At 39.8% G+C, this 25205-nt stretch overlaps 1 protein-coding gene across 3 annotated transcripts in view; it reads right to left on the bottom strand.

The window, feature by feature from the left end:
* Positions 1–25205, bottom strand: part of GUCY1B1 (guanylate cyclase 1 soluble subunit beta 1) — a 174688-nt gene continuing 149483 nt past the window's right edge. For 2 of the 3 annotated variants that reach the window (XM_060778797.2, XM_060778796.2), the window contains 9 exons: positions 19826–20056; positions 19272–19388; positions 18082–18215; positions 17223–17420; positions 9860–10097; positions 8717–8857; positions 6759–6913; positions 6478–6604; positions 1–2707 (listed from right to left, as the gene is read on the bottom strand). In XM_060778797.2, the coding sequence (XP_060634780.1) occupies positions 2684–2707; positions 6478–6604; positions 6759–6913; positions 8717–8857; positions 9860–10097; positions 17223–17420; positions 18082–18215; positions 19272–19388; positions 19826–20056 (1365 nt within the window). In that variant the 3' untranslated portion in view covers positions 1–2683. Of the gene's footprint in view, positions 2708–6477; positions 6605–6758; positions 6914–7875; positions 7957–8716; positions 8858–9859; positions 10098–17222; positions 17421–18081; positions 18216–19271; positions 19389–19825; positions 20057–25205 lie in introns of those variants that run through there. The other variant, XM_067468701.1, reaches the window with a different exon arrangement.

Below are 25205 nucleotides of genomic sequence, written 5' to 3'. Positions count from 1 at the left end.
TTAGGGCAAGGATAACATGTATTTATTGTATCATTTCCAAAATTAACATACACGTTTTCACTGGGAGAATAACCCTTCCAAAGATCAGTAAAAGGAGAAGAATCTGTAATTTAAAACCTTTTCCTTTTCACACTGACATAAAACATCTATACATATATTATGTATTGATGAGATCTATATATATGTATACATATAAACTAATAACCAACATATTTTATACATAACAATTATATTTATGTATATATACATTTATGTACAGATTTATATTTTATAAAGACACACTTTTAAAAAATCCATAATGAATGTATTATTCCTACAATATATCTAAACCAGGCATGGGTAAACTAAGGCCCAGGGGCCGGATGCGCCCCCTGGGCACTTAACTCAAGCCCTCCTCATTTTCCCTGTCCTCTTGGCACAAGGACATGGTAGCCTACCATGTCCTTATGCCAAAAAGATGGGGGGGGGGGGAGAAGGCACATAGCAGCTGAGAGCCCTCTGGAATCCTTTCAGCTACCGCGTGTCTCACCCTCCACCCCGCATAAGGATGTTGCAAGCAGCCCCATCCTTATGCCAGGAGAATGGTTGACGAAGTTGCAGTGGCGGCTGAGAGCCCTCCAGACCACTCTCATCTGGTGCCTGTCTCACCCTCCTCATGGCATAATGCCATGAGGACAGTCCAAGGATCGGGGGAGTTGCCATATGTCCCACCTTCCTCCCTGCATAAGGATGGAGGACATGCACCATGGGGTGACCCTCATGGTAGCAAATTTACTTGCAGTGGCGGCAAGGCTGAGAAAGAGCCTAGTCTCCGATCAGGGTATTAGTATGTGTCTGTGTAGCATATTTCCCCGGTTACGAGTGATCTGTTAACTTCTGTATGTTATCTATTTAACAGTTGCGGGTTCATGGACTGTAATAAAGTTATGTAACAAATGTTCAGTAGCGTATGGAGAGGAGGAAAAATATTATCATAGATTCCATCCTGGTGGACATAGTCGACAATGATTATATAACCTATTGAAGAGCTATATTTTTATACTTTTATACCTTATACAGATTTTAATTGCTTAACTATACCATCTTTGATGCCTGATTGGCTGATTTATACTTTTTTAGCCAAAGTCATCCAATGTGTTTTAATAGTACGTGTAATGTTTTATTGTTGATAGTATACAGCATCAAATGTTTATCAATTTTGTTTTTTATAAGATGCCCCGAATCCCTCTAGGGAGAGAGAGCAAGTTAGAAATAAAGAATCACACGCATAAGGATGGGACAAGCGGTCCTGTCCTTATGCTGGGAGGGCAACCTGAGGATGACCTGGGCCCCGCCCTGCCTTTCCCTGCCCCCTCCTGGTCCTGCCCTCTCCCAGGTCTTCCCCACCTAGCATGTGCCTAGACCCCTTTCCTCCTGGCCAGGCCTGCAATGCAGCCCAAAGGCAATAAGGTTTCCCATGCCTGATCTAAACTAAACTTGTGAGTTTGGACACATCTAGAACCCAGGACAGAATATGAGAAGTTCATAAAAATGTATGTGTTGTTTACATGGCAGTGACATTTACAGAGGTCTATATACATGTATGATCATATGACGAATTTGGGCAATCAAGCTTCTTTTTATCATGGTGGACTATTTTGATCTCTGCTACTTGATCATGTCATCTTAATACAGAAAGAGTTCTAAATTTCACAAAGGGCACAGATGTTGCCAATTCCACTCTCTATACTTGGGAGCAGGGCACTGGGAAGTATCATCTGTCAATCTTCTCTGATGTCTCAATTTCAGAAAAAAAAAAACCTCTTGTTTAGAGGTTCAGAAAGCTCAGATTATTCTGACATTCCTGGATGGGAACCCACATTTTTGTTTAGATCGCAGTACATGTATACATATATGTGAACAAACAGAAAAAATTACCCCGATACAAAAAGTTGTCCAGCAACACACTATGCATGAATCACTACAAATCAGTAAAACCAACAGGAAAGAATGTGATTAGATTTAGAATGGAATTTGGCACGCATTTCCCAATAACTTTACATTAAACAACCTACCCTTTTTTCCAAGTAGAAAATGTGTATGTTGCAACACGCAAGAATCACTACATAGCAAAAGAGCAACTGACAGTGCGTTGAAGTTAGCTTCTAGAACAAGTGGCAATATTTCACTATGGCAGACTCAAGAGAAGCAGATGGATGAATATAATAAGATTTATGACAAAATACCAAATCATGGTTATAAAAATTTCAGTTCTCTGAGATCATGATTGCTATCAATAAGAATTTCTTTCTTCACAGAAACAGCTGTGAGTCATACCATGGTAAAGATCATGGAGGTTAGTCAGATGTAGATGAAATGCACATGTGTGAAGCACCATCTTTCTCATGGTTAGCTAGAGCACGCATGGCTTAAAGTTCATTCTTAGGTTAGATAGGGAAACAGAGACATGGGATCTTGGGCAATGCATACCCATAGCAGAGATACTACAACATCAAAAGCCAAATGGGAACAGAAAGCAGCAAAGGAGCTTGGGGAAGGCGGATGAAAATGTTTCTGTTCAGCACTGATCCCATGAGTGATACAAAATGTAGCAACAGCAGTCACATCTAATTACTACCAGACTATATTAGTGGCAGGGCACAGTGCTCAATTCTGTTCTTTGTCCTCTTGTGTTTCACCCGGCTCAGTTAGCATCGTGTGTTACTTCCTTGAAGGCATGCAAGAGAAGTTTGGAAACAAAGGAGGTGAGTTTACAGTAATCATGTGCAAAGTGAAATATTCTCATGCGAGTGGGTGCAAAGTACTAAAACAATGTTTGAGGGCCCGTCCAGACAGCACCTTTATCCCAGGAGTTTCTGCAACAAACAGGAGGGTGACCAGACACCATTCCCTGTAAACGCAGAAACAATCGCTACAAAAGGCAAAGAACGCAAAGAGAAAGAATATCGCTGTTTTGAGCCAAATATGCAGATCTTTACTTGTCTGTATGTCCCTACAATCGGAAATAACGAGATTTTTTTATCTGGGTTTGTTCCCAGGTTTTAGATGTTTGTTCTTGATTGGTCAGTTTCTAAAAAGAAGTCAACACTTGAGTAAAAGGCAAAAACTTTGTCCTGGCCAGAGAAACTGCGCCCTACAGAAACATTATGAAACATGTGGAAGACACATGTTTTCTGGCCAAGACAAAGTTGTGGCCCCCTAGTCAATGTTGTACATCTTTTCACAAGAAGAGCAATCAGGAAGAGCCATGTGTAACCCAGGAATAGCACCCTGTTGTTTGATGCCACAAGTACACAACCAAATCTGTTTGGACAGATGGCCAGGCGGCCAGGCTCCAAAAAGTGTCAGTAATGACAAAGTTCTGTTCCTGGCTTGAAAGTGTGTGTTCCTGTTTGATTGTGCAGTGCTGACTTGGGCAGAAGTGGTCCTACCCTGTAAACTTTGTTTGTGTGGCAGATACTTCATGAAACGTCTGGAGGGCGCAGGACAAAGAATGGAACTTTTGCAGTAATTCCCTGCAGTAATTCTCTGCATATCTGCATCTTTCTAGCAGACGTCCCATGGCGGCCTTCTTGGGAGCCTCGAAATCTCACAACAAAGCATCAAATCTGGACAACAGAGGCAGAAATCCTGGGACCAACTGGTCTGTATGTGGACCTCTTCTGAAGTCCTGGGACTTTTTGCCCCTGTTTAAAACCTGTGATTTAGTGCTGTCTGGAAGTGCCCAAAGAAAGTATCAATTCTAAGCCACCATTACCAATATTATATATTTTTCTCGTAAAAAGTACAGAATGACAACAGTTCAGTTTTGTATCCATAGCGTATCTGATGGTACAAAATTCCTATGAAGAAGCCTTCATTTCTCACAGCTGAATTATGAACCCTGGAAGACTGCAAAATGGGCTTCATGGAAACTGACAAAGTGCAGCTTTTGAAAGAAATACAACTAAGGGGTCAGACATCATTCCTACAAATCTGGACTTACTCCACAATGTGATTGTGAGATAAGATAAGGCTTGAAAAGATATTGTTGGGCACCAAACTTCAGCCACTCTAGCTAATGCTGAAGAATTCTGAGAATGTCACTGCCGTCCAACAATATCTAGATGGACTTTACTCATCCTGACATAAATATTGTTGCTGTTGTAAATTTAACATTTGTTCAGCACAGGAATCCAAACATACTGTCATTTTGTAAATTCTGTTTATTAGAAACTATATTTACTACACACTTTAGTACTTGAAAGCAAAGTAGTCTGGAGTGAAGAGTTTTCTGCATTAGGATTATGAGAAATACTGGCCTTTAATTCTATGTCAAGTTAATGGGCAAACATGTTTTGGTAAAATGGAAATATTTTGTAAACAAAGCCACTGGTTGTGGTGCTGCAACTAGTAAGTCGAGACAAGACCATAAGCTTCAGATGGAACCTATTATGACAACTAGATATAGCCACGATATACCTTTTAATTCAGTCAGAGAAAGAACCTAGTTCTATGGTCTTGTGCAACAGTGTGACGGGGGGAATCTGACTGTCACCAAATGGGGAGGAAACCAGGGATCGATAAGTCAGTGCAAAGAGTGGAGTGGAGTTGGAAGAATCATAAGGTCTATCCATTCTCTCCTCTCCCTCTTCCATCTAGAGCATTCAACTGAGCAGTATCAGAGAATAGAGATAGTGGGTTGCTGTGAACTTTCCAGGTTGTATAGCCATATTCCAGAAGCATTCTCTCCTAACCTTTCACCCAAATTTGTGGCAGGCATCCTCAGAGGTAGTGAGGCCTGTTGGAAACTAGGCTAGTAGGGTTTATATATCTGTGGAATATCCAGGGTGGGACAAAAAACTCTTGTCTGTTTGAGGCAAATGTGAATATTGCAGTTGGCCACCTTGTTTAGCATTGAATGACCTTGCAGCTTCGAAGTCTGTCTGCTTCCTGTCTGGGGGAATCCTTTGTTGAGAGGCATTAGCTGGCCCTGATTGATTCCTCTCTGGAATTCCCCTGTTTTTGGAGTGTTGTTCTTTATTTCCTAGAGTTTTAAAGAGTTTTTTTTAAAAAAATACTGGTAGCCAGATTTTGTTCATTTCATGGTTCCCTCCTTTCTGTTGAAATTGTCCACATGCTTGTGGATTTCAATGGATTCTCTGTGTAGTCTGACATGGTGGTTGTTAGAGTGGTCCAGTTTCAACAGACAAGAGGAAACCACGAAAATGAACAAAATCTGGCTATCACTATTAAAAAACTCTAGAATCAGGGCAATAAATAAAGAACAACACCCCAAAACAGGGGAATTCCAGATAAGAAAGAGTCAGGGCCAGCTAATCAACTCCCAACAAAGGATTCTCCAGGCAGGAAGCAGCCAAGCCTTGAAGCTGCAAGGCTATTCAATGCTAAACTAGGTGGCCAACTGCAACATTCACACTTGCCTCAAACAGACAAGAGTACTTTCTCCCACCCTGGACATTCCACAGATATAGAAACTCACTTGCCTAGTTTCCAACAGACCTCACAACCTCTGAGGATGCCTGCCATCAATGTGGGCAAAACTTCAGGAGAGAATGCTTCTGGAACATGGCCACACAGTCCAGAAAACCACAGCAACCCAGTGATTCTGGCCATGAAAGCCTTCAACAACACAATAGTTAGTGTTTGGTAACTGGTTTATAGTGATATCTGTAAACAGGTGGTCATTTGGTAGGCAAAAGGAAGAGAAAATTAAGGTTATGGTTAACATCTTGGGATATCTATTTGGTGAATAAGAGGAAACGGCTTCTGGAGATCCCAGAACCTGGGAAGTGATGAAGGAGAGGACTCTTAGCCCAGAAGTTGAACCCTGACTTTAAGTTGCAGGACTCATGGGAATTTCCATTTGCCTTCAATTAGTGAGCCATCTGGGTTGCCATTGGGGCACAGATGTTTCACTCATGGAAAGCTGGTGTGGCCACGCAGTCTCAACTGCTCCCTCACTGGATTGCGCCCCTCTCACAGAATTTAATTGAGTTAACAAGTCAATATCATATTTCTTCAACTGTAAGATGCCATTGATTGTAAGACACACTCTAAGTTTTGCAGCACCAACAAGAATACGTAAGATATACCTGCGATTCTAAGATGCACCCCTTTCTTAGAGATGTTTATATAGGAAAAAGTGCGTCTTAGAATTGAAGAAATACAGTAGTTAAAATATCATGACCCTTATTGAATCAAATCCCTATATCTCTTTAGTTCCATTGCGGATTAGCAAAATGGTGCCTTGGCAATCCCCCAAGAATCTTCTGATACTGAAAAACTAGTTTCTAACATATGCACAAACACTGGGGACAAATTACTGACATTAATCTGCTGTCAAGATAACAAATGTATTAAGGTAACAATGTTTTTAAATGGTTTGTTTCTTCTAGGGAACATTCAGTATTGCAACTCAAAATAGCCCTTATGATTTAGAAGGCTTCTATGTATTCCTTGGTTCATTAGTCATACCTCCGTCTCTGTGCACTTTCTGGACAAAAACCAAACTTGCATTGGTTCTTTTTTACCCTTCATGGAAACAGGACCTCTGTGTTCCAGGTGGAATTGTGGGTCTGAATTTTCCGGAGCCATTAAACACCTACAATTAAGGAAAGATGAATTAATCCATTGGCAACAAAAATCACTTATGTGAAGGGCATCCTGGCCCAGAGCAGTAAGAGAATGTACATACTATTCTATAAAATATTTAAAAGCCTTTGTTTTGAAAGTAATCAGCAAACTCAGTCCCTCACCTGTATGTGTATTCGGAGACATTGATCTTCCCTTTCTCTCCTGTGGTTTCTGTTCTGCTTGTTAGGTTAACTGTGTTTCCAAACAGACAATAACGGGGCATCCTTTGGCCAATGACACCTGTAACTACTTCTCCCGTATGAATACCTATTGTTATCTTTTTAATTTGACAACAGAAAACAAGATTAACATGTTGGTTGGTAAATCATCAAGTAAATCATCATATTCCTTACTCAAATGATTAATAAAGCATGTAATAAATGTAATATATTCAGCATCAGTATGATTTTCTATCCATGTAAGCACACCCTTGTCAGGATAAGAAACAAGGAATATTTTAAAAGATACATAGGTACCTTATTTATTTATCTGAAACATTTATATTCCACCTTTCTCACTCCGTAGGGGATTCAACATATATACGGTTTATATATCCGTAGACATTCTATGGATGTATAAACCTCAGCTGCCTAGTTTCCAACAGACCTCACAACCTCTGAAGATGCCTGCCATAGATGTGGGCAAAACATCAGGAGACAATGCTTCTGCAACATGACCATACAGCCTGGAAAACTCACAGCAACCCAGTGATTCCAGCCATGAAAGCCTTCGACAACACAATCTATATACTTCTTATCTGATGGTATTCAAGGAAAGATTTTAAAATCAATTCACAGGTATTATTTAAACTCAGTCAAGATGGTTCAAATTACAGGGCTGGAGGGAGTGTGGAAAACTGGTGCCTATTACCATCTTGGGTGGCCTTGTCCAGTAGTCGTCATTTGGTTGCTATTACAAAAAAAAAAAAACCCAACAAAAACAAAAACAACCCCAAAACTGGAAAAAAAATCCCAAAGCAAAGCTTTTACACCCTTTCCAGGCACTACTGAACATATTTAATGACACTTTCAAAAATTACTTCACAACTACCCAAATACTTTTTTTTTTTTGCTAACTTTGGCCAGGCTGAAAATTAACAATAATGAAAAAAAAAACAGTTCAAATTCCCAATAGATGCAAACGAAGATAGAATTTGGGATTGGGAACTTGAGGAAAATCAAATCAGGACATTATTAACAACCAATAATCTATGATGTACATCCACACACCATGAACATGTGTATTTAGGTATATTCATATGCATGCACAGCCAATTCCATAGCGGAATGGAAATATACCCGTATGAATACCTATTGTTATCTTTTTAAATTTGATAATAGAAAAGAAGATTAACATGTTGATTGGGAAATCATATGACACCAGTAAGGTTTCAGCCATTGTGTCACAGGATAGTACACACCAAGAGTAAATGTAAGACTTCTGCTTCTGTTACTTCTAATATTTAATAACATGGCAATTAAAAACATCCCATGCTCTGACATAAAACAGTTCTGGTTTTCCTGGGAACAGTAGGACAAAAGTGCCAGTTCAGCAGCTTAGACAATCATCTTCTGGTGGAGCAGGCAGCACAGTGATAAAGCATGTTAATATTTGTGGATTCATAAATACATAATACACAACATGTGGGAATAATTCAAACCCCAATTCTTATTGAAATGTTTGTACACACTTTCTATCAACATATTCTATTCCAAAAACGAAGGTAAACATTTACGTGTGCACACAGATGTAGTTTCATCTCCTCTAACATTTTTGAGAATAGTAAATTAATTAGGCTGCAGCCATACAAGGATTAAGCCCTGACTATTATTTGTTTACACAACAACATTTTGACTATAACAACCATTTTGTCTGCATAGCCACAAGGAACAATTATGCAAATTATGGGCAAACTGCTTATAATTTGGGAGAATTATATTTAGCTACTGTAACAATCTATTGTCTGATTGCTGCTTGAAAAAAAGGACTCCCATAAAGCCTGGGTATCTCACAATGGAGCAGTGTTGTGCCTTTTGAGAACTCAATTCCCACAAATCACAAAAAATAGTCAGATACTAACCTGTACAGACTCTCCATCAACTTGAACCTGTCCAGCTATTTCCATCATATCCAGTGCTAAATGGCAGATAGAGCGTGCATGATGGATGCATGGCTCTGGCAAGCCACTTACTGTCATATATTTATCTCCAACTGTTTCGACCTAACAAAGATTGAAGGAATGCATTTGTATGAAGAACGTTGTGCATTGTAGTCTTTGATCAGAAAGCAAAGTATTAATATTGATAAGTGTGCATAAGGGCACATATTCACTAGAGACTCATCATAGGATATTTTGCTAAAAGCAACTTGTTTGACCACAATGGTTTCTGCCCAAAGAAATAAAGGGCATAAATATAATGAAAAAGAGATATACTTCCAGATTGATAACAATCTTGGTTTTCCAGCCTAAATATTCTAAAGGTACCAGATCCCACCAGATCGTGGAAGCTAAGCATGGTCAGCCCTGGTTAGTCCTTGGATGAGAGACTGGCAAGAAAGACCAAACGCTATAGCCTAAATTTCAGTGGAAGAAACTGGTAGAACAACCTCTGAATCTGTCTTGCCTAAGGAAAACCTGAAGTTTATGGGGTTGCCATTGAAGGCACATCCACACAAGCTCTAGATACTGTTGGGAGACTACCTATGAATACCTGGTGCTTCAAATTGTATTTTAGCAGAAGGAACAGGCAAAACTGTCAAGGGACCCTGCCTTGATATTCTGGGATAAAGGGCTGTGTGGAAGGGCCCAAGATTTGTTACTCAGCATTTCTTTAAAATCCACATCAGGTTTGAACTGGATTATATGAGTCTACACTGCCATACAATCCAGTTCAAAGCAGATAATCTGGATGTTATATAGTCCTAGGGTCCCTTATACATTGCCATATATTCCAGATTATCAAAGCAGATAATATGGATAATCTTCTTTGATAATCTGGATTATATGGCAGTGTAGCTCCAGCCTGAGTCAGTTTCTGGTTGATATTCAGATGAACATTTTCAGGATACATTTATCTGAGGCCCTTCCACACAGTCATATAGCTCAGACTATCCAGGCAGCTTTTCATAACTTCATACCTACACAGTGTGGTTTCTTTTTAATTTTTGATTAAAGCAGCAATAGAATAAAAAATTACTTCAGGAATGGAACTGAGGTGCTTACCTTATAAACAAAGGGATTTCGGCGTGAATCAGTCAGAATATCAAATCTTGTGTAAAGATCATTTAAGAGATTGACAATTTTCATGGCTCCCTCTCCAGAGGCATGTTTACTGCAGAAGGCATTAAATCCAACAATGCCACTGAAAAGTATGGTCACATTATCATAACGCTTTGCTGGTATGGGACGCTTGTGTCTCAGCTCATTGGCCACAGATGGAGGAAGCACAGAATACAACAATCTATACAATATTGGGGGGTAAGAGTAAAGAAAAGGAGTGGGAAAAACAGAAAAAGTCATTTTTATATTTTGAACACTCTAGGCTTCCACTATTCACTGATTACAGAGATTAGTGGCGCTAAACAATTATTAATGCAAGTTAATAGATGTAATCCTGAAATAGCAGGAATTAGATTGTATTAGAACTATTTCTAGAGCAGTTGTTCCCAACCTTTTTTTGACGTGGGACCATTTTGACCAGGGACCAATCTCCAACGTTAGTACTAAAAGGCTTACGAGTCAGTTTTTTGGTCAACTTTAGATTTGGTTTGATTATTTGGAAAAAATTCAGAAAATTGCACTGGATAGATCACATCAGCTCTAGTTTCTCATACAGAACATATGCCATCCAGTTGTCGCCATCTGTTCACCCACAAAAAACCATATTTAATAAGCCTCAGCACCATAAGAAGGTTTCGCAAGAGCAGTCACTCTTGTTGCAATGGTGTAGTAATGGTGAGGCAGCGGACCATATTTTAGTTCTTATGGACCTCTGATGGTCCATAAGAACTAAACCACTGCTTAAATAGTAGGCATTAGATTGTATAATAAATATTTCTTGAGTAACCAAATGGCAGAAACCTTTTGAAAAATGGTAAGAGAACAGAACTAAATCCAGACATGGCTTTCTATTTTAAGTTCCACTAATTGACCAGTTTTTCAAATCCCTGTAGTTGTAAATTGATAGATATCATTTTATTTTATTTAAAGATAATAACTGTATTTGAACTCTCCTCTTAATCTTCTCCACAGAAGTTGTCTTTCTTTTTCCGTATCAGGGGCAACTTGAGAAACTGCAAGTCGCTTCTGGTGTGAGAGAATTGGCCGTCTCCAAGGAAGTTGCCCAGGGAATGCCTAGATGTTTTGATGTTTTACCATCCTTGTGGGAGGCTTCTCTCAAGTCCCCGCACGGGGAGCTGGAGATGACAGAGAGAGCTTATCCCCGTTCTCACCGGATTCGAACTTGCGACCTGTTGGTCTTCAATCCTGTCGGCACAAGGGTTTAACCCATTCTGCCACCGGGGGCTCAAAAACCTAATTTATTTTAGCAAGAATGACATCAATGGTTGGCTAGAGATTGTTATGAAAAAAACCCAGCATCCATGAGATAAAACATTTATTTTGCCTATAGTCAAATAATGGTAGGGCAATGCATGTTACTCAGTTCTTGTGGGTTTTTTCGGGCTATATGGCCATGTTCTAGAGGCATTTCTCCTGACGTTTCGCCTGCATCTATGGCAAGCATCCTCAGAGGTCTGCTGGAGCTGAGAAAAAGGGGTTTATATATCTGTGGAATGACCAGGGTGAGACAAAAGGCTTTTGTAAGTTGGGCTAGGTGTGAATCTTTTCAACTGACCACCTTGATTAGCATACAATGGGCTGACAGTGCCTGGAGCAAACTCTTCTTGAAAGGTGATTAGATGTCCCTGCCTGTTTTTCTCTCTGCTGTTTTAATTTTAGAATTTTTTAATACTGGTAGCCAGATTTTGTTCATTTTCATGGTTTCTTCCTTTCTGTTGAAATTGTCCACATGTTTGTGGATTTCAATGGCTTCTCTGTGTAGTCTGACATGGTGGTTGTGAGAGTGGTCCAGCATTTTTGTGTTCTCAAATAAAATGCTGTGTCCAGGTTGGTTCATCAGGTGCTCTGCTATGGCTGACTTCTCTGGTTGAAGTAGTCTGCAGTGCCTTTCATGTTCCTTGATGCGTGTCTGGGCGCTGCGTTTGGTGGTCCCTATGTAGACTTGTCCACAGCTGCATGGTATACGGTAGACTCCTGCAGAGGTGAGAGGATCCCTCTTGTCCTTTGCTGAACGTAGCATTTGTTGGATTTTCCTGGTGGGTTTGTAGATTGTTTGTATGTTGTGTTTCCTCATCAGCTTCCCTATGCGATCAGTGGTTCCCTTGATGTATGGCAGGAACACTTTTCCTCTGGGTGGATCTTCATCTTTACTCTTGTGGCTTGTTCTTGGTCTGGCACTGCAGACTACTTCAACCAGAGAAGTCAGCCATAGCAGAGCACCTGATGAACCAACCTGGACACAGCATTTTATTTGAGAACACAAAAATGCTGGACCACTCTCACAACCACCATGTCAGACTACACAGAGAAGCCATTGAAATCCACAAACATGTGGACAATTTCAACAGAAAGGAAGAAGCCATGAAAATGAACAAAATCTGGCTACCAGTATTAAAAAAATCTAAAATTAAAACAGCAGAGAGAAAAACAGGCAGGGACATCTAATCACCTTTCAAGAAGAGTTTGCTCCAGGCACTGTCAGCCCATTGTATGCTAATCAAGGTGGTCAGTTGAAAAGATTCACACCTAGCCCAACTTACAAAAGCCTTTTGTCTCACCCTGGTCATTCCACAGATATATAAACCCCTTTTTCCCAGCTCCAGCAGACCTCTGAGGATGCTTGCCATAGATGCAGGCGAAACGTCAGGAGAAATGCCTCTAGAACATGGCCATATAGCCCGAAAAAACCCACAAGAACTGAGTGATTCCGGCCATGAAAGCCTTCGACAATGCATGTTACTATTTAAATACTGACTTTCAACTTGTGAAATTAGAATTATCTGTTTGTAGTATAAGATAAAATGATATTGAAGTAACGTAGTCCTCATAGCACATCCATTTGAAGATCTGGCTTTCAAAATTCATTACTTATTATCTGCCTTCAAGCCACACAATACAATATTTCCCCCAAAGAAGTTAAATGTTTAAATCCAAACTTCAAACCAAAAGGCAATTAGATTCTAAATTACATAAATACAGATTTATCTCATATTTTCAAAACTAGCTGTTTTCATGTATATAACAACAGTGAAAAACATTTGGTAATTTTGATTGTTAAACCAGATAAAATGTTCCTATTGTGAAATGATGCAGGTTGTTGTCACTAAATTATGTCCCATGAAATAGTGTCCAAAGACGGTGGCATAAAAGGAAACAAACAAGGGTTGGGAGAAGACAAAGAAGATCAGAAGCGGAGATAATAAAAGTAGATGTGTTTTCTTCCAAGACAAGGACATGTAGTCTTGAACAATACCTTCACATCTGAGTACATCAAAATACGCATTACATAACTGCTCTGATGTCAGCCGTAGTGCTATAATCATTTACCTTGCAGCAAATCATTTACCTTGCAGCAAACATTGCTGAATTAAATGGATTTACTTCTGAGTAAAGATGTGTAAGACAGAATTGTTAACACAGGTTTCCAGATAATTGAATACAATATGGATTTACTTCCAATTAACTAGGTTGGCCTCTTATTTTCACAGATACTTTTAATTCATATTTCAGAAGGCATCTATAAAAGACTAAACACAATTATTTCTCTTCCGTCTATGAAATACAGTAAATTTTATAAAACTGGTTGCAGAATATTCTGTGCCTCAACAACAAGGAGAGGAAGGTTGTTGTTGTTGTTGTTATACTTCTGATCAGAGCTGTTGGCTGATGACTGCTTTCCATGATATCCCTATCATAACACAAATAACCTCTTGTAGAAGAGAAACAGAAACCAAGACCCCATCTACACTGCCATATAATGTAGATTGAAACTGAATTATATAGTCAGTGTAGATTCATATAATGCCATTCAATACAGTAGGAGCTGCAGTGGAACAGTGGGCTAAACCCTTGTGCCGGCAGAACTACTGACTGATAGGTCAACGGTTCAAACCTGGGAAGAGCAGGTTGAGCTCCTTCTGTTAGCTCCAGCTCCCCGTGTGGGGACATGAGAAAAGCCTCCCACAAGGATGGTAAAACATCAAAATCCGGGTGTCCCTTGGGCAACGTCCTTGCAGACGGCCAATTTTCTCACATCAGAAGTGACTTGCAGTTTCTCAAGTCACTACTGACATGATAAAAAAATATGCAGTTAAACTATATGATGTAAGTCTACACAAACAATATAATGCAGTTGCAAAGTGCATTATATAGCAGTGTAGATGGGGCTCAAAAGAGAAAATCAAATTTCTAGTAGAGCAGTGGTTCTCAACCTGTGGGTCCCCAGGTGTTTTGGCCTACAACTCCCAGAAATCCCAGCCAGTTTACCAGCTGTCAGGATTTCTGGGAGTTGAAAGCCAAAACATCTAGGGACCCACAGATTGAGAACCACTGAAGTAGAGGGTTTAGGGATTTGGTTTTCATCACATGTGTAAATTACTTCCCTCTCAGGAAAGTCTATTCCATTTGTTCAACATTTTATTCAAGATACACATTCCTAACCTGAAAACTGACCTCTGTGAATGGCCATACATATAAATACATATCAATACTGCATATATTTTTGCTTACTAAAGTATTATTTACAGTAGACAAAAAAGACTTGTCCTGGGTTGATTTGAAGCCAGATTGCAAATGGGGGGGGGGGGGGGGGGGTACCTACAGGAAGCATACAGTTCCTTTGTACTAACTCCATTGGTTGCTGGACCATTTCTGGGCATAATTTAAAGTGCTGGTGATGACCTCTAAAAGTCCTATACAGCTTGAGTCCGTGCTATTTGAATGATCATACTTCTCTGCATGAAACCATTAGCATCGTAATATCTCCTGAAGAGACCCTTATTTCTTTCTCGCCAACTCAGCTTCATTTGCTTAGAAAAAGAGAGACAGCCTTCTTGGTGACTGCTCCCAGTCTTTCAACCCTCCTCTTTAGGCAGTCCATTATTCCTCTTTGTCCTTCTCCAACAGCAAGGGTATAACATTCTTATACCCACAAGGTTTTAGAAAGTGATTGGGATGAATTTTTAATTATTATTTAAAATAATTTTAATGCTTTTGATCTTTGATCTTTTAATTTTATGAATTGTTTAACTGCCTTTTAGAGAAGTGTTTCATTTATATTTTATTTTACGTTTTGTATAGTTTACTACCTATATTGTTTTAGGCTATGTTGTTAGTCACTTGGAATTTCATTATTGGGACAAAGGTGAGATACATCTGAAGCAAATGAAGAAAAATTCACAATGTCGTAGTTCTTGCGAGAAGTGGCTAAGAAATATCAAAGGAATAAGATAGATAATAACCATTACTAGTAATATAATATCACTTCTTTACATTTTGCCTTGACCGCATACAATCACATGTTTTAGATTTTTTTTCTGAGATATGATCCTTAATATAGAAAGTATAGAATGGAGGGTTACAATGCAGACATTTTTTCAGCTCATTACATCACCCGTGTATGAAAGCAGCTGAGTAACTTTGGGCACAGATTACATCATCTGTCTCCTTCATTTGTTCTCATTAGGTGAACTCATTTTATTTTTATTAAAACCTGAACTCATCTATAGACATCTTTCCTTTTTTAAAATATCTGGTGGTCCACTTGTACAGAGTGCATGCTGCAACTCCATGAATGTACATGTGTATTCATATAATAGAAAGTGTAATGTTTTTATGACAAGTGGTTCTTAAAGAATTGTTTATGTGTTGTCTCAAATATTGTATAAACTAGGCATGGGCAAACTTTCTAAATTGGGAGCCTCATGGCCAGGCCGAAGGGAGGGAGGGGTTTCCCCCCAAGTCCCCTCCCTGCCCTTTCCTCTCCTAGTTTAGCACTTAAGATGGCTTACAACAAATATAGTAAAAATTCAAAGCATATAAAAATTCAAAGGTTATTTATTTAAAAAAGCAAAATCAGTTAAAACAAACAAAAAAGCATTAAAAACAAAAAGGGAAAGTCCAGCATGGTATTTTTATACTAAAAATCAATTCACAAAGAATAAAAGGTATTCACTTGGATGCGGAAAGATAGTAGGGAGTAGGCATGTGTATTTGGGCCAAAAGGAATGCTGTTTTGTGTCCATTTTCATCTGACTCCTCATTTTGCTTACCAGAAAGTTATCCAAAAGGGGAGGGGTGTTTTCCATTTCATTTAGCAGAGATTCAGCCCATTGGCTACAATGGGAAACTTTAAAAGCTCAATCCTCAGCCATTTGAAGGCTTATCTGCATGGAACCTACCTCGGTTGTAGACCCCATTTATAACTGCAGGCATGGCAAGTTTCAAAACAATTCTACTGATTTTTTTAAATAATTATTTTAAGTTTTAATCATAACATTTGGAAATTGTACTCGCTGGTTGTGTCCATTCTCAGCCAATCAGAGCATGGGCACAACTAGGTATTTTATTGGCTGAGACACATACAGAGAGATAAAAATCAACTCCCATCAGCTCTGAGAGGAACTTTCAGTGGCCACACTATGCTAGTGCCACTAGGAAAGTGAGTTCCCAGGGCCCTCTCGGGAGGAGGAGGTAACTTTCCAGGAAAAAAATTGACTTGTTGGGAAAGAAAAAAGACACTGCAGATCTCCCTGTCTCAGGTATTATGTGAACTTAACTCTTTCCGAAAATATCATATCTCTGAATCCATTTCATTGGTCTTTTCATCTCTATCTTCCCTTTTCTCTTTTCAGAAATTAAACAAAACCATCCATCCAAAACCTACAAATCTATTGTTAACAGTGATTCAGGTCCAAGTCTAGTAAGGAGGGTACCAGTACAACATCTGGTCACAATGCAAAGTGCTGGTGATGACCTATAAAGCTCAGCTCAGGTCCAGGTTATTTGAAGGACTACATTTCCCCATATGAACCTGTCAATGTTCTGAGATCTTGGGAGATCTTGGGAGGTCCTTCTCTCTGTTTTACCGTCCTCACATTTATACCTCACAGGAGCATGGAGGGTTGACCCCAAACTCTGAAGCTCCCTTTTAAGAGATGTTGTACTGGTACCCTCCTTACTAAACTTCATTCTCATCCATGCCATTACTGATGGCAAGCACCAATTCAGGACTGAAACATCTTCCTTGATTGAGGTGAAAAAGAGTGAGAGCTGGGCATAATGCATAAATACCCTCCCTAGTTTGTATTGTCGAAATAATGGCTTAGCTTTTCTTTGGCAATAACAAGAAAGCCTACACCTTTCTGTTCATTTTGCCGAACTTATATGTCACTGAACAATGCAGAATCAAAAGAGTTTATGAAACTTCGAAATACAGGAAAACAAGACTGAAAAAAATAACTTTACTACTTTTAATTTTTTATGGAAAATTGGTGTTAAGTCTTACGTGTCTGTTTTCTTCTTTTCATCTTCCAGTGCTCTCAATGTGTGCTGAAGCCTATCTGTTAGTATCTCCAATTCTTGTGTTAGCTTGTATTCCTCTCTAAACTGCTCCCCCAAAAGGACCAAGTCACGAGTGGCATCATGAAGAGGGATGTCACTCAAGTACAGCCCTCTTCTGGTTAAATCATCTAAATTCATCACACTGTAATACAAAGAAACAATTAACGGCATGAGAAAAATGGTGGGGATGATTAGATTTAGCAGTGACTAAAGATTTCAAATTACATCATTTTGGGAGTAACAACATGGTTTGCAGTTTGATCATGGGGCTACAAATCTAGAGACCAAGGTTTGAATCAGTCATGAAAACCTACTGTGTGACCCTGGGCAAGTCTCACTCTCTTAGCTTCTAAAGAATACAAAGGTAAACCTCCTTTATGTCTCATATTATTACATCCATGTTCTACTTTACTAGCCCTGAATGAGGATTGATTATATATTTGTATGGAAATGTATTTACGACACAGTACAGCCCTTATATTTATGAGTGATACATTTATTCTATTCATTCTGCAAACTAAATACATTATTCTGAAGCTGTTGTTAGTTCTTCTAAGAAAAAACACAAGTATTGGTACAAGTGGTGCTTACAGCTACTGCAGAACAGGATTTCTATCATAGGGATGAGGCAGAGGACAGGGTTAAATATCTTCTTCACCAAGCTCGCCTGCTCTGATCAACATTAAGAGCACTCAAACCCAGCCATTTCGAAGACATGAACACAGAGTTTTCATCACAGTTGTTTGGACTCTCAAAACACAAGTTTTAGTATAATACAATATATTGAAATCTAGTTCAATTACCTGGGGGAACAAAGAAAGAGAATACTATCTGCTTCAGGTAGGTAGATCATTTGACCCTTCAGCCGTAAGCAGCTGATTTCTGTGCCAGTTAATTCATCTTCACATTCCAACTTTTCCACATCCAAGAGTCCTTCCTTGTAAGGAAAAGAAAATAACTTCAGCTTAAGTTACCTGTGATAAGTGTAGGTGTCTTCCGACACTCATCATTTTAATGCCACCCACAATTAAATTTGGATGTCTTTCTTTCCCTCCACAATAACTCAAACAGAAGCAGGCCAAGAAAGTAGTAAGGAAAAGGTCTTTTTATTGCTTCAGAATAAAAATGTTTTAAAACCAATGCTTTTGGGTTTGGACAGATTAGCCATTTACAAGATACATGGCCCAGGGGATGCCTGACTGTATTTACTCAGTCTTCGAGGAGGCTCTTTCCGTGCCTGCCCTGTTTGGCACAAGTCTGCCCATGAAAAGGTGAGTATAGCATTGATTAAAATATGCAGAATAATCACAGGATGTCTTAAATCTACACCTGTTGATACACTATACAAGCTAGCTGGCATTATCCCCCCCCCCCCCAATGTGTGACAAGAAGTTGCTGTTAACTGTGAGATAAACAAGGTTGAACACTGTGAAGGCCATCTACTGCAAGGCTATCGGCCTCCTCCCAGTAGACTCATATCAAGGAAAAGCTTAATGAGAACCTCCACTCCTCTTAACATTCCCCCAGCAACAGCAAGAGTATCCCTCTGGGCAGCTAAACTAGGAAATCCCAATTGGATGGCCTCCCACGAGAGTCTTCCTCCAGGGACAAACCAAGAATGGGCAACTTGGAAGTCCTTGAACAGACTCAGAAGTTGAGTGGGCAGGTCAAAAGACAACCTGGCAAAATGGCACTACCTAAAAGAATCCTCCACCTTGTGTGACTGTGGAGCAGAACAGACAACTCTGCATCTGTATGCTTGTCCACTATGACCTGCCTCATGTACAGAGGAAGAATTGTTGGGGGCTACAGACAATGCAGTTACTGTTGTCCGTTTCTGGTCAAAAGAGATTTAGCTGCTTGTGCTCCTTCTATTTTTATCAGTTTTATATTAATTTATGCAATGCTTTTGATACGAAATAAAATAAAAAACTTTGGAATAAAGTCAAGGTGTGAGATTCTGCAGCTCGTCCAATTAATTAAATTAGGTTACCTTGCTCCTCAACACAAAAACTGTGTTGATATGTGAAAGGATTCCATGGAAACTAATATCAATATGAGGCCGAACCAATGAAAATACTGACAAGAGATTGCAGTAGCCTGGCTGGAGCTGAAACAGAAACAAAACATTAATTACACTTTAAAAATCTAGTGCTAGACATTGTGATTAAATTTTGTCTCCATCAGTTGTGTTAATTTAAAAAAGTACAATACTGAAAGTTGGTTCCACTTCTTTGGATCTGGATTTTAGTAAAATGCATCATATTTTGGTTAGGAATGTTTCCTAACCAAAATGTTTCAGAATATAGTAGGTATTTTGCAATGCTAAAAGTTGCTAAAATAGCTTAAAAGATTAGTGGCTGTTGAAAGAGGTGTTTGTGGTGCAAACAAAGATTAAATTCAATGAGAATAACACTGAGGAGTGGGGTTGCCACAGTTGAATGCATGCAAATTATTAGCTTACACAGGACATGTAGTGCAATTGCAATAAACGAATGAAAACATAGGAATGGAATGAGGGGACAATAAGAAAAAAACAATTCTCACCTGTGGAAGGACTCTGTATATTGCATTGCCACACTGGGTGACAACTAGATCTCTGTCAAATATAATATGAAAAGGGAAAGCCTTGCAAAAAGTATAAGGGCTAATGCGTGACTCTTGGGTACCATTCTCTTCAAATCTGTCCAAATCTTCATAAAAATCCTCTTCTTTAGACTCCTTCTCTTCAATTAAAAATTGAATATGGTCACATTCTTCATTTCTCTGCTGAATAACCTGAACACAATAAAAATGTAGAATTTATAAGCCTTTTAAAGTCATTTTTCTCCAATAAGAAAGAAGAGTTGCTTTTTGGTACTGAACTTGAAAATCCAGACTGACTATCAACCATTCCAATGTATTTTTGAAGGCTTTCATGACTGGAATCACTGAATTGTTTTAGGTTCTTTGGGCTGTGTGGCTGTATTCTAGAAGCATTCTCTCCTGACATTTTGCCTGCATCTATGGCAGGCATCCTCAGACAACCCAATCATTCCTGAATGAAGATCAAGGCTGATATAGAGTAAACCTCTAAACAGAGACATGTTTACTCAGAAAGAAGGCTTTGGGCCCTTCTACACTGCCAGATAATCCAGGTTATCAAAACAGAAAATCTACATTATCTGATTTGGATTGGATTATTTTATCCTACACTGTTATATAATCCAATCTAAAGCAGATAATGTGGATTTTCTGTTACGATAACCTGGATTATCTGGCTGTGCAGGAGGAGCCTTTATGACTTAGCATGATGTCATGACCATGGGAGCTTGAAAATCTGACCTTCCTCATCAATTCTCTTCTCAAACAAGATGATAAGTGAAAAAAAGTCAGTGCTAAGAAAACTTAGGTCGCTTCTACACAGTTGTGTAAAATTTACATTGAAATGGATTATATGGCAGTGTGGACTCAGATAATCAAGTTCAAAGCAAATACTATGGATTATCTGCCTTGATATTCTGGGGTCCCCTCCACACAGCTGAATAAAATCCCACATTATCTTCTTTGAGCTGGAATATATGGCAGTGTGGACTCAGATATCCCAGTTCAAATAGATATTGTGGGATTGCTACCTTGATATTCTGGATTATATGGCTGTGTGGAACGGCCCTGGGTTATAGAGCTATGTGGAAGGGTCCTGAGCTTACTGGATCGAAGGTCCAAGCTTCATAAAATCTCCAACAGTCTAAAAGCAATGTCATCAGCATGTAGCCGGGGGGGGGGGGGGGGGGCTTGAGGGGCTTCAGCCCCCCCCCCCCCCCCCCAATTCTCATGGTGGTCCATGAGAAGGCCTTACTGGTGCATTATTTAAACTGTTATGTTTATTCATATCATGATCTGATCATCATACTCAATATATCCCATATGCATGGGGGTATTGGGGTAACTATACAAAAGGTTTGCTAGGGTAGACCCTCTTTCACTCAGACTCACCCCCCCCCCCCCATCAAAATCCTGTCTATGGGCCTGAATGTCATTCTGCTTCTTGTTAGTTCCTTTGAATATTCTAATTCAGAATAAGAAGCAGATAATTCAGTTTAAAGCAGATACTGTAGATTATCTGTCTTGATATTCTGGGTTACATGGCAGTGTGGAGGCATCCTACATTTGTAGGCATTACATAGAGGCTGCTTATATGGATCTAGACCTATGCCTCTTGCTTTGAATAAATCAGTAAACTGCATCCACACAGGAAAAATAAAACCGTTTGCATAATTTTGCATAGAGAAGCAGAAACATTACATATTTATGCTTTTGGATTTTCTGATGAGTACAGCCTTCCCCTTTCACGTGTACACCTTACTGCTAAGGAAGCTTTTCCAATCTTGAGGTGGTTTGAAAGGAGGATAAAAGCTGCAGGAAGAGGAGGAAATTAGTGACACGCTTTTGTATAAAAACAGACATGTTTTGGCTTGCGCAAGTGACAATCTGGACTCAAGCAAGATTTGCTTTCATTGTTGTGGCTATTTGTTGGTGTCAGATAAGACAGCAGGCAGGACTTTCAGAAATTAATTTATGAGGGCTTTTCCAAAATTAGATAAACTGCTTGTACCTGTGTCTCACTGATATGGAAGCAAGGAAAATATTCAAACAGCAGATGTTCTCGTGACACCCTATGTGATTCTTGTTGGCTTGGCTACAGGAAGCCATACAAAAGCTCTATAAAGATTTTGACAGAAGCAATTCATCTTCTAATAACATTTATACATCTCCAAACAGCAAGAAAAAACTGCTCGAAGAAAGCTCAACCCCTTTCCACTTCTACTTTAATCATCCATCAAGGTTTAAAATAATTTTAGTGGGATTACTGTGTTAGTTTCCGTCAACTAAACAATCAGGAGTAGTCAACTAAACTAATCAGCAATAGTTTGCACAATAATAAGAATAATATACAGGAGTAATAAGTATAATTTCAAAGGTTTTAAACAACCTCATATATCAGAGCAGGCACCATTTTAGAAGAATCTGTGGGGAACAAAAACTGTTTCTAAAATGGTGCCTGCAAGCCTCAGTTCTTAATTATTTTAGAAAAAGCTCTGCACATTTTTGAAAGTGAGGATTCTGTTATTATTCTATTTTTTAACTTATGGAAATAGATATTAACCAATTAATCTAACAAGTTAGTGGACTAAATATTGCAGACCTCATCAAAACAATGCCCATCTCTAACTCCATTAGTGAAATCCAGCATAGCCAATGGTCAGGGATGGTGGGAGCTGTTGGGAGTAAATCAATCCTATTAATTAGCACTGAAGTACAGTGTTCCCTCACTTATTGTGGGTGTTATGTTCCAAGACCACCCGCGAAAAGTTAAAATCCACCAAGTAGGGATGCTACACACACACACACACTCTCTCTCTCTCCCTGCACCGAGTTGGTCTCGTGACGTCACACGGGTCCCCCCTCCTCCCTCCTGACCCACCTGCCATTCATCCCTCTTAAATCTGTCCATCATCCTTCCTTTCCTTCTCCCACTTTCAACCTGGAAGGGCTCCCAACTGCCTGGGAGTGAGGAAGAGGAGGAGGAAGCAACTCAAGGTTTGTTTGTCATTTCCTTTGCTGTTTTGCTTTTTCATGGAGTCTTTCAAAGCTGGCTGAGTTGGGATTTGAACCCAGACCCTCAAAGAAACTGATCCATTCCTTGCAATGAAAGACAGAGCCTTTGTTGCCTGGGGTGCATAGCGACCCTGTATGGAAAGTGCCTTAAAGGTGATGTAATGACCAAAGGTGGTGAAGATTTCCTTTGCAGCCCCCCCCCCCCCCCCCGCCCACTGGTTGGAGCTGTTGTCCCAGTATCGCTGTGCATCAGAGACTGGAGGGACCATCCAAGAGAGAAGAAGAGGGGCGAGCCTTCCCTTTCCTCCTCCTCTTCATCTCGAGCAGAGCTTGTGGCCGGAGAGCCAGAAAGGAGGGAGCATGCAAGGGAGAAAGGAGAGCGGAAGGAAGGAAGGAAGGAAGGAAGGAAGGAAGGAAGGAAGGAAGGAAGGAAGACAGACAGACAGAAAAAGGCTGTCATTGGATCTCAAGCTCTGGTAGACGAAGGAGAGGAGGAGAAAAGGGAGGGAAAGGAGGAGAGAGAGAAGGAAGGGGAGAAAAACTGCGAAACAGCGAGTCTGCGAAAAGCAAACCACAAAGTAGTGAGGGAACACTGTATATCTGATCCAGCAGGTTCCACTGGCCAGTAGGCTTGTGCACAGATTCAAAGTGGTTGATTCCCTTAGGCCAATCTAGCTTGTTCGGCTTGGTCAGATGGGCATAATGGCAAGTCCCCATCCATCACATTTTTCCATCCATAATGGGACCACGTGGCAGCCGATCATGGCTCCTCCTCCACATATGGCATTGCAAGGCGTGCAAAGAGGCTGCCGCGTGCTGCTCATATGGGGTTTCCCTGTGAGCCATACCTGTTGGGCCAATTGGAATTGAAGAATGCCATGACGTGTCTTACACAAGCTGTGTCTGCTTCCATAACCCCATTGCTGATACTCAGGCTCTCTTGAAGGGAAAAAAGGAAAGCCGCCCAGGAATGGAAAGGGGAGCCTTGTAAGTTCCCCTTTACCACCAATGGCCGGATTTTTCAGCTGCAGACTGAAAATGGCTATCCGGCTACCCACCCATTTTTGGTAGGCATGTGAAAATGGATACAGGGGTCTACCAGAATCTGGCCAGCAGAAATGGATAGAGGTTGAGCTGAAATGAACAAGCCTACTGGTCAGCCTGCAAGTCTCTTCTCCCATTTTCTCTGACTGCTGAGTGAAAGAGAAATCATGAGGCTATAAAATAGAGTTGATCTTGAATTCGCACCTGGTAAAGCTGGCACTAGGATTCTATCTTAAGCAGATATTAAATTTATCTTTTGGATACTCCTAACTTTGTTACTGGCCCAGTTCTTAATCTGAGAGAAGGCTGATGCTACTAATAATCCTGATAATCTAGCTATGCCCTCTGTTATTGGAAACAACAATTCCATAGGAAAGAATTCACTGAAAGATCCAAATATCTCTTGGAAAATGAAGTTGTTTGGCTATACAGGGACAAGTATTATATGCCAGAATTCTAAGGATTCTGCATCCTGACAAACATCCTGTAACCTTTACGCCTGCTCCCTTCTAGTTTTGGGATTAAATGTTTCCTCCTGTATTCTCCACCTAAATTGTCACTGCTTTTCTTCCGGCATGGGACAATGATATGCACTATATTATGATGAAAAGTTATTCTCAAGGAACACATCTGGCCAGAAAGTATTGTCCATATAGTTCAGGTGTTGTTGAGGCTATTCCACACATGTTTCCATACTGTCCTTTTACAAAGCTCTTAAGGAACAAATTGCTACACACACACATACACTATTCTGAAATAGTTTCCTAGATTTGATGGAATCTTCTGAATGTATGATTGCATGGAAATAGTCCTTCTGTCACTGTTAATGTTGCCAAATTCTCAAACATTGCAATCAGCCCTAAGATTCTGGAAGATAATTTGGTTTTCAGAGCAAATGATCTTGCATGGTTGAATAAACATTTTGTGTAAAAAATGAGATGTGCACTGTGTTTTGCAAGTATGAAAGCTATTGTACTTGAGCTTATCTCTGGATTGAAGAGACATTCAGTGATATAAAGAGAGCTTTGTATATTTTGTGGGAAAATGTCTGAAATGGTTACACGAATCCTCGTTGTCTGAGTATGATGGCCTTCCAAGTGTAATGTCTTGATGGTAGATACATAGGTGACAGTTGAGCCATATTTTTGATCCGCATGTTCTTCCACAGTGAAAACATCTGTTTCCAGGTGGAAGGTGTCCTAGTGAGGATTGGCTTGACATGCCTTCTTCTTGGCATGTTTCTCCCTTTCTCCCTTAATTTGTGCCTTTTCAAATTTCACAGCAC

The sequence above is a fragment of the Anolis sagrei genome, chromosome 5 (assembly GCF_037176765.1).
Source record: "Anolis sagrei isolate rAnoSag1 chromosome 5, rAnoSag1.mat, whole genome shotgun sequence".
In the NCBI taxonomy this organism is placed as follows: Eukaryota; Metazoa; Chordata; class Lepidosauria; order Squamata; family Dactyloidae; genus Anolis; species Anolis sagrei.
The sequence above is the reverse complement of the archived record's forward strand: the minus strand, read 5'-3'. Positions and strand labels throughout refer to the sequence as shown.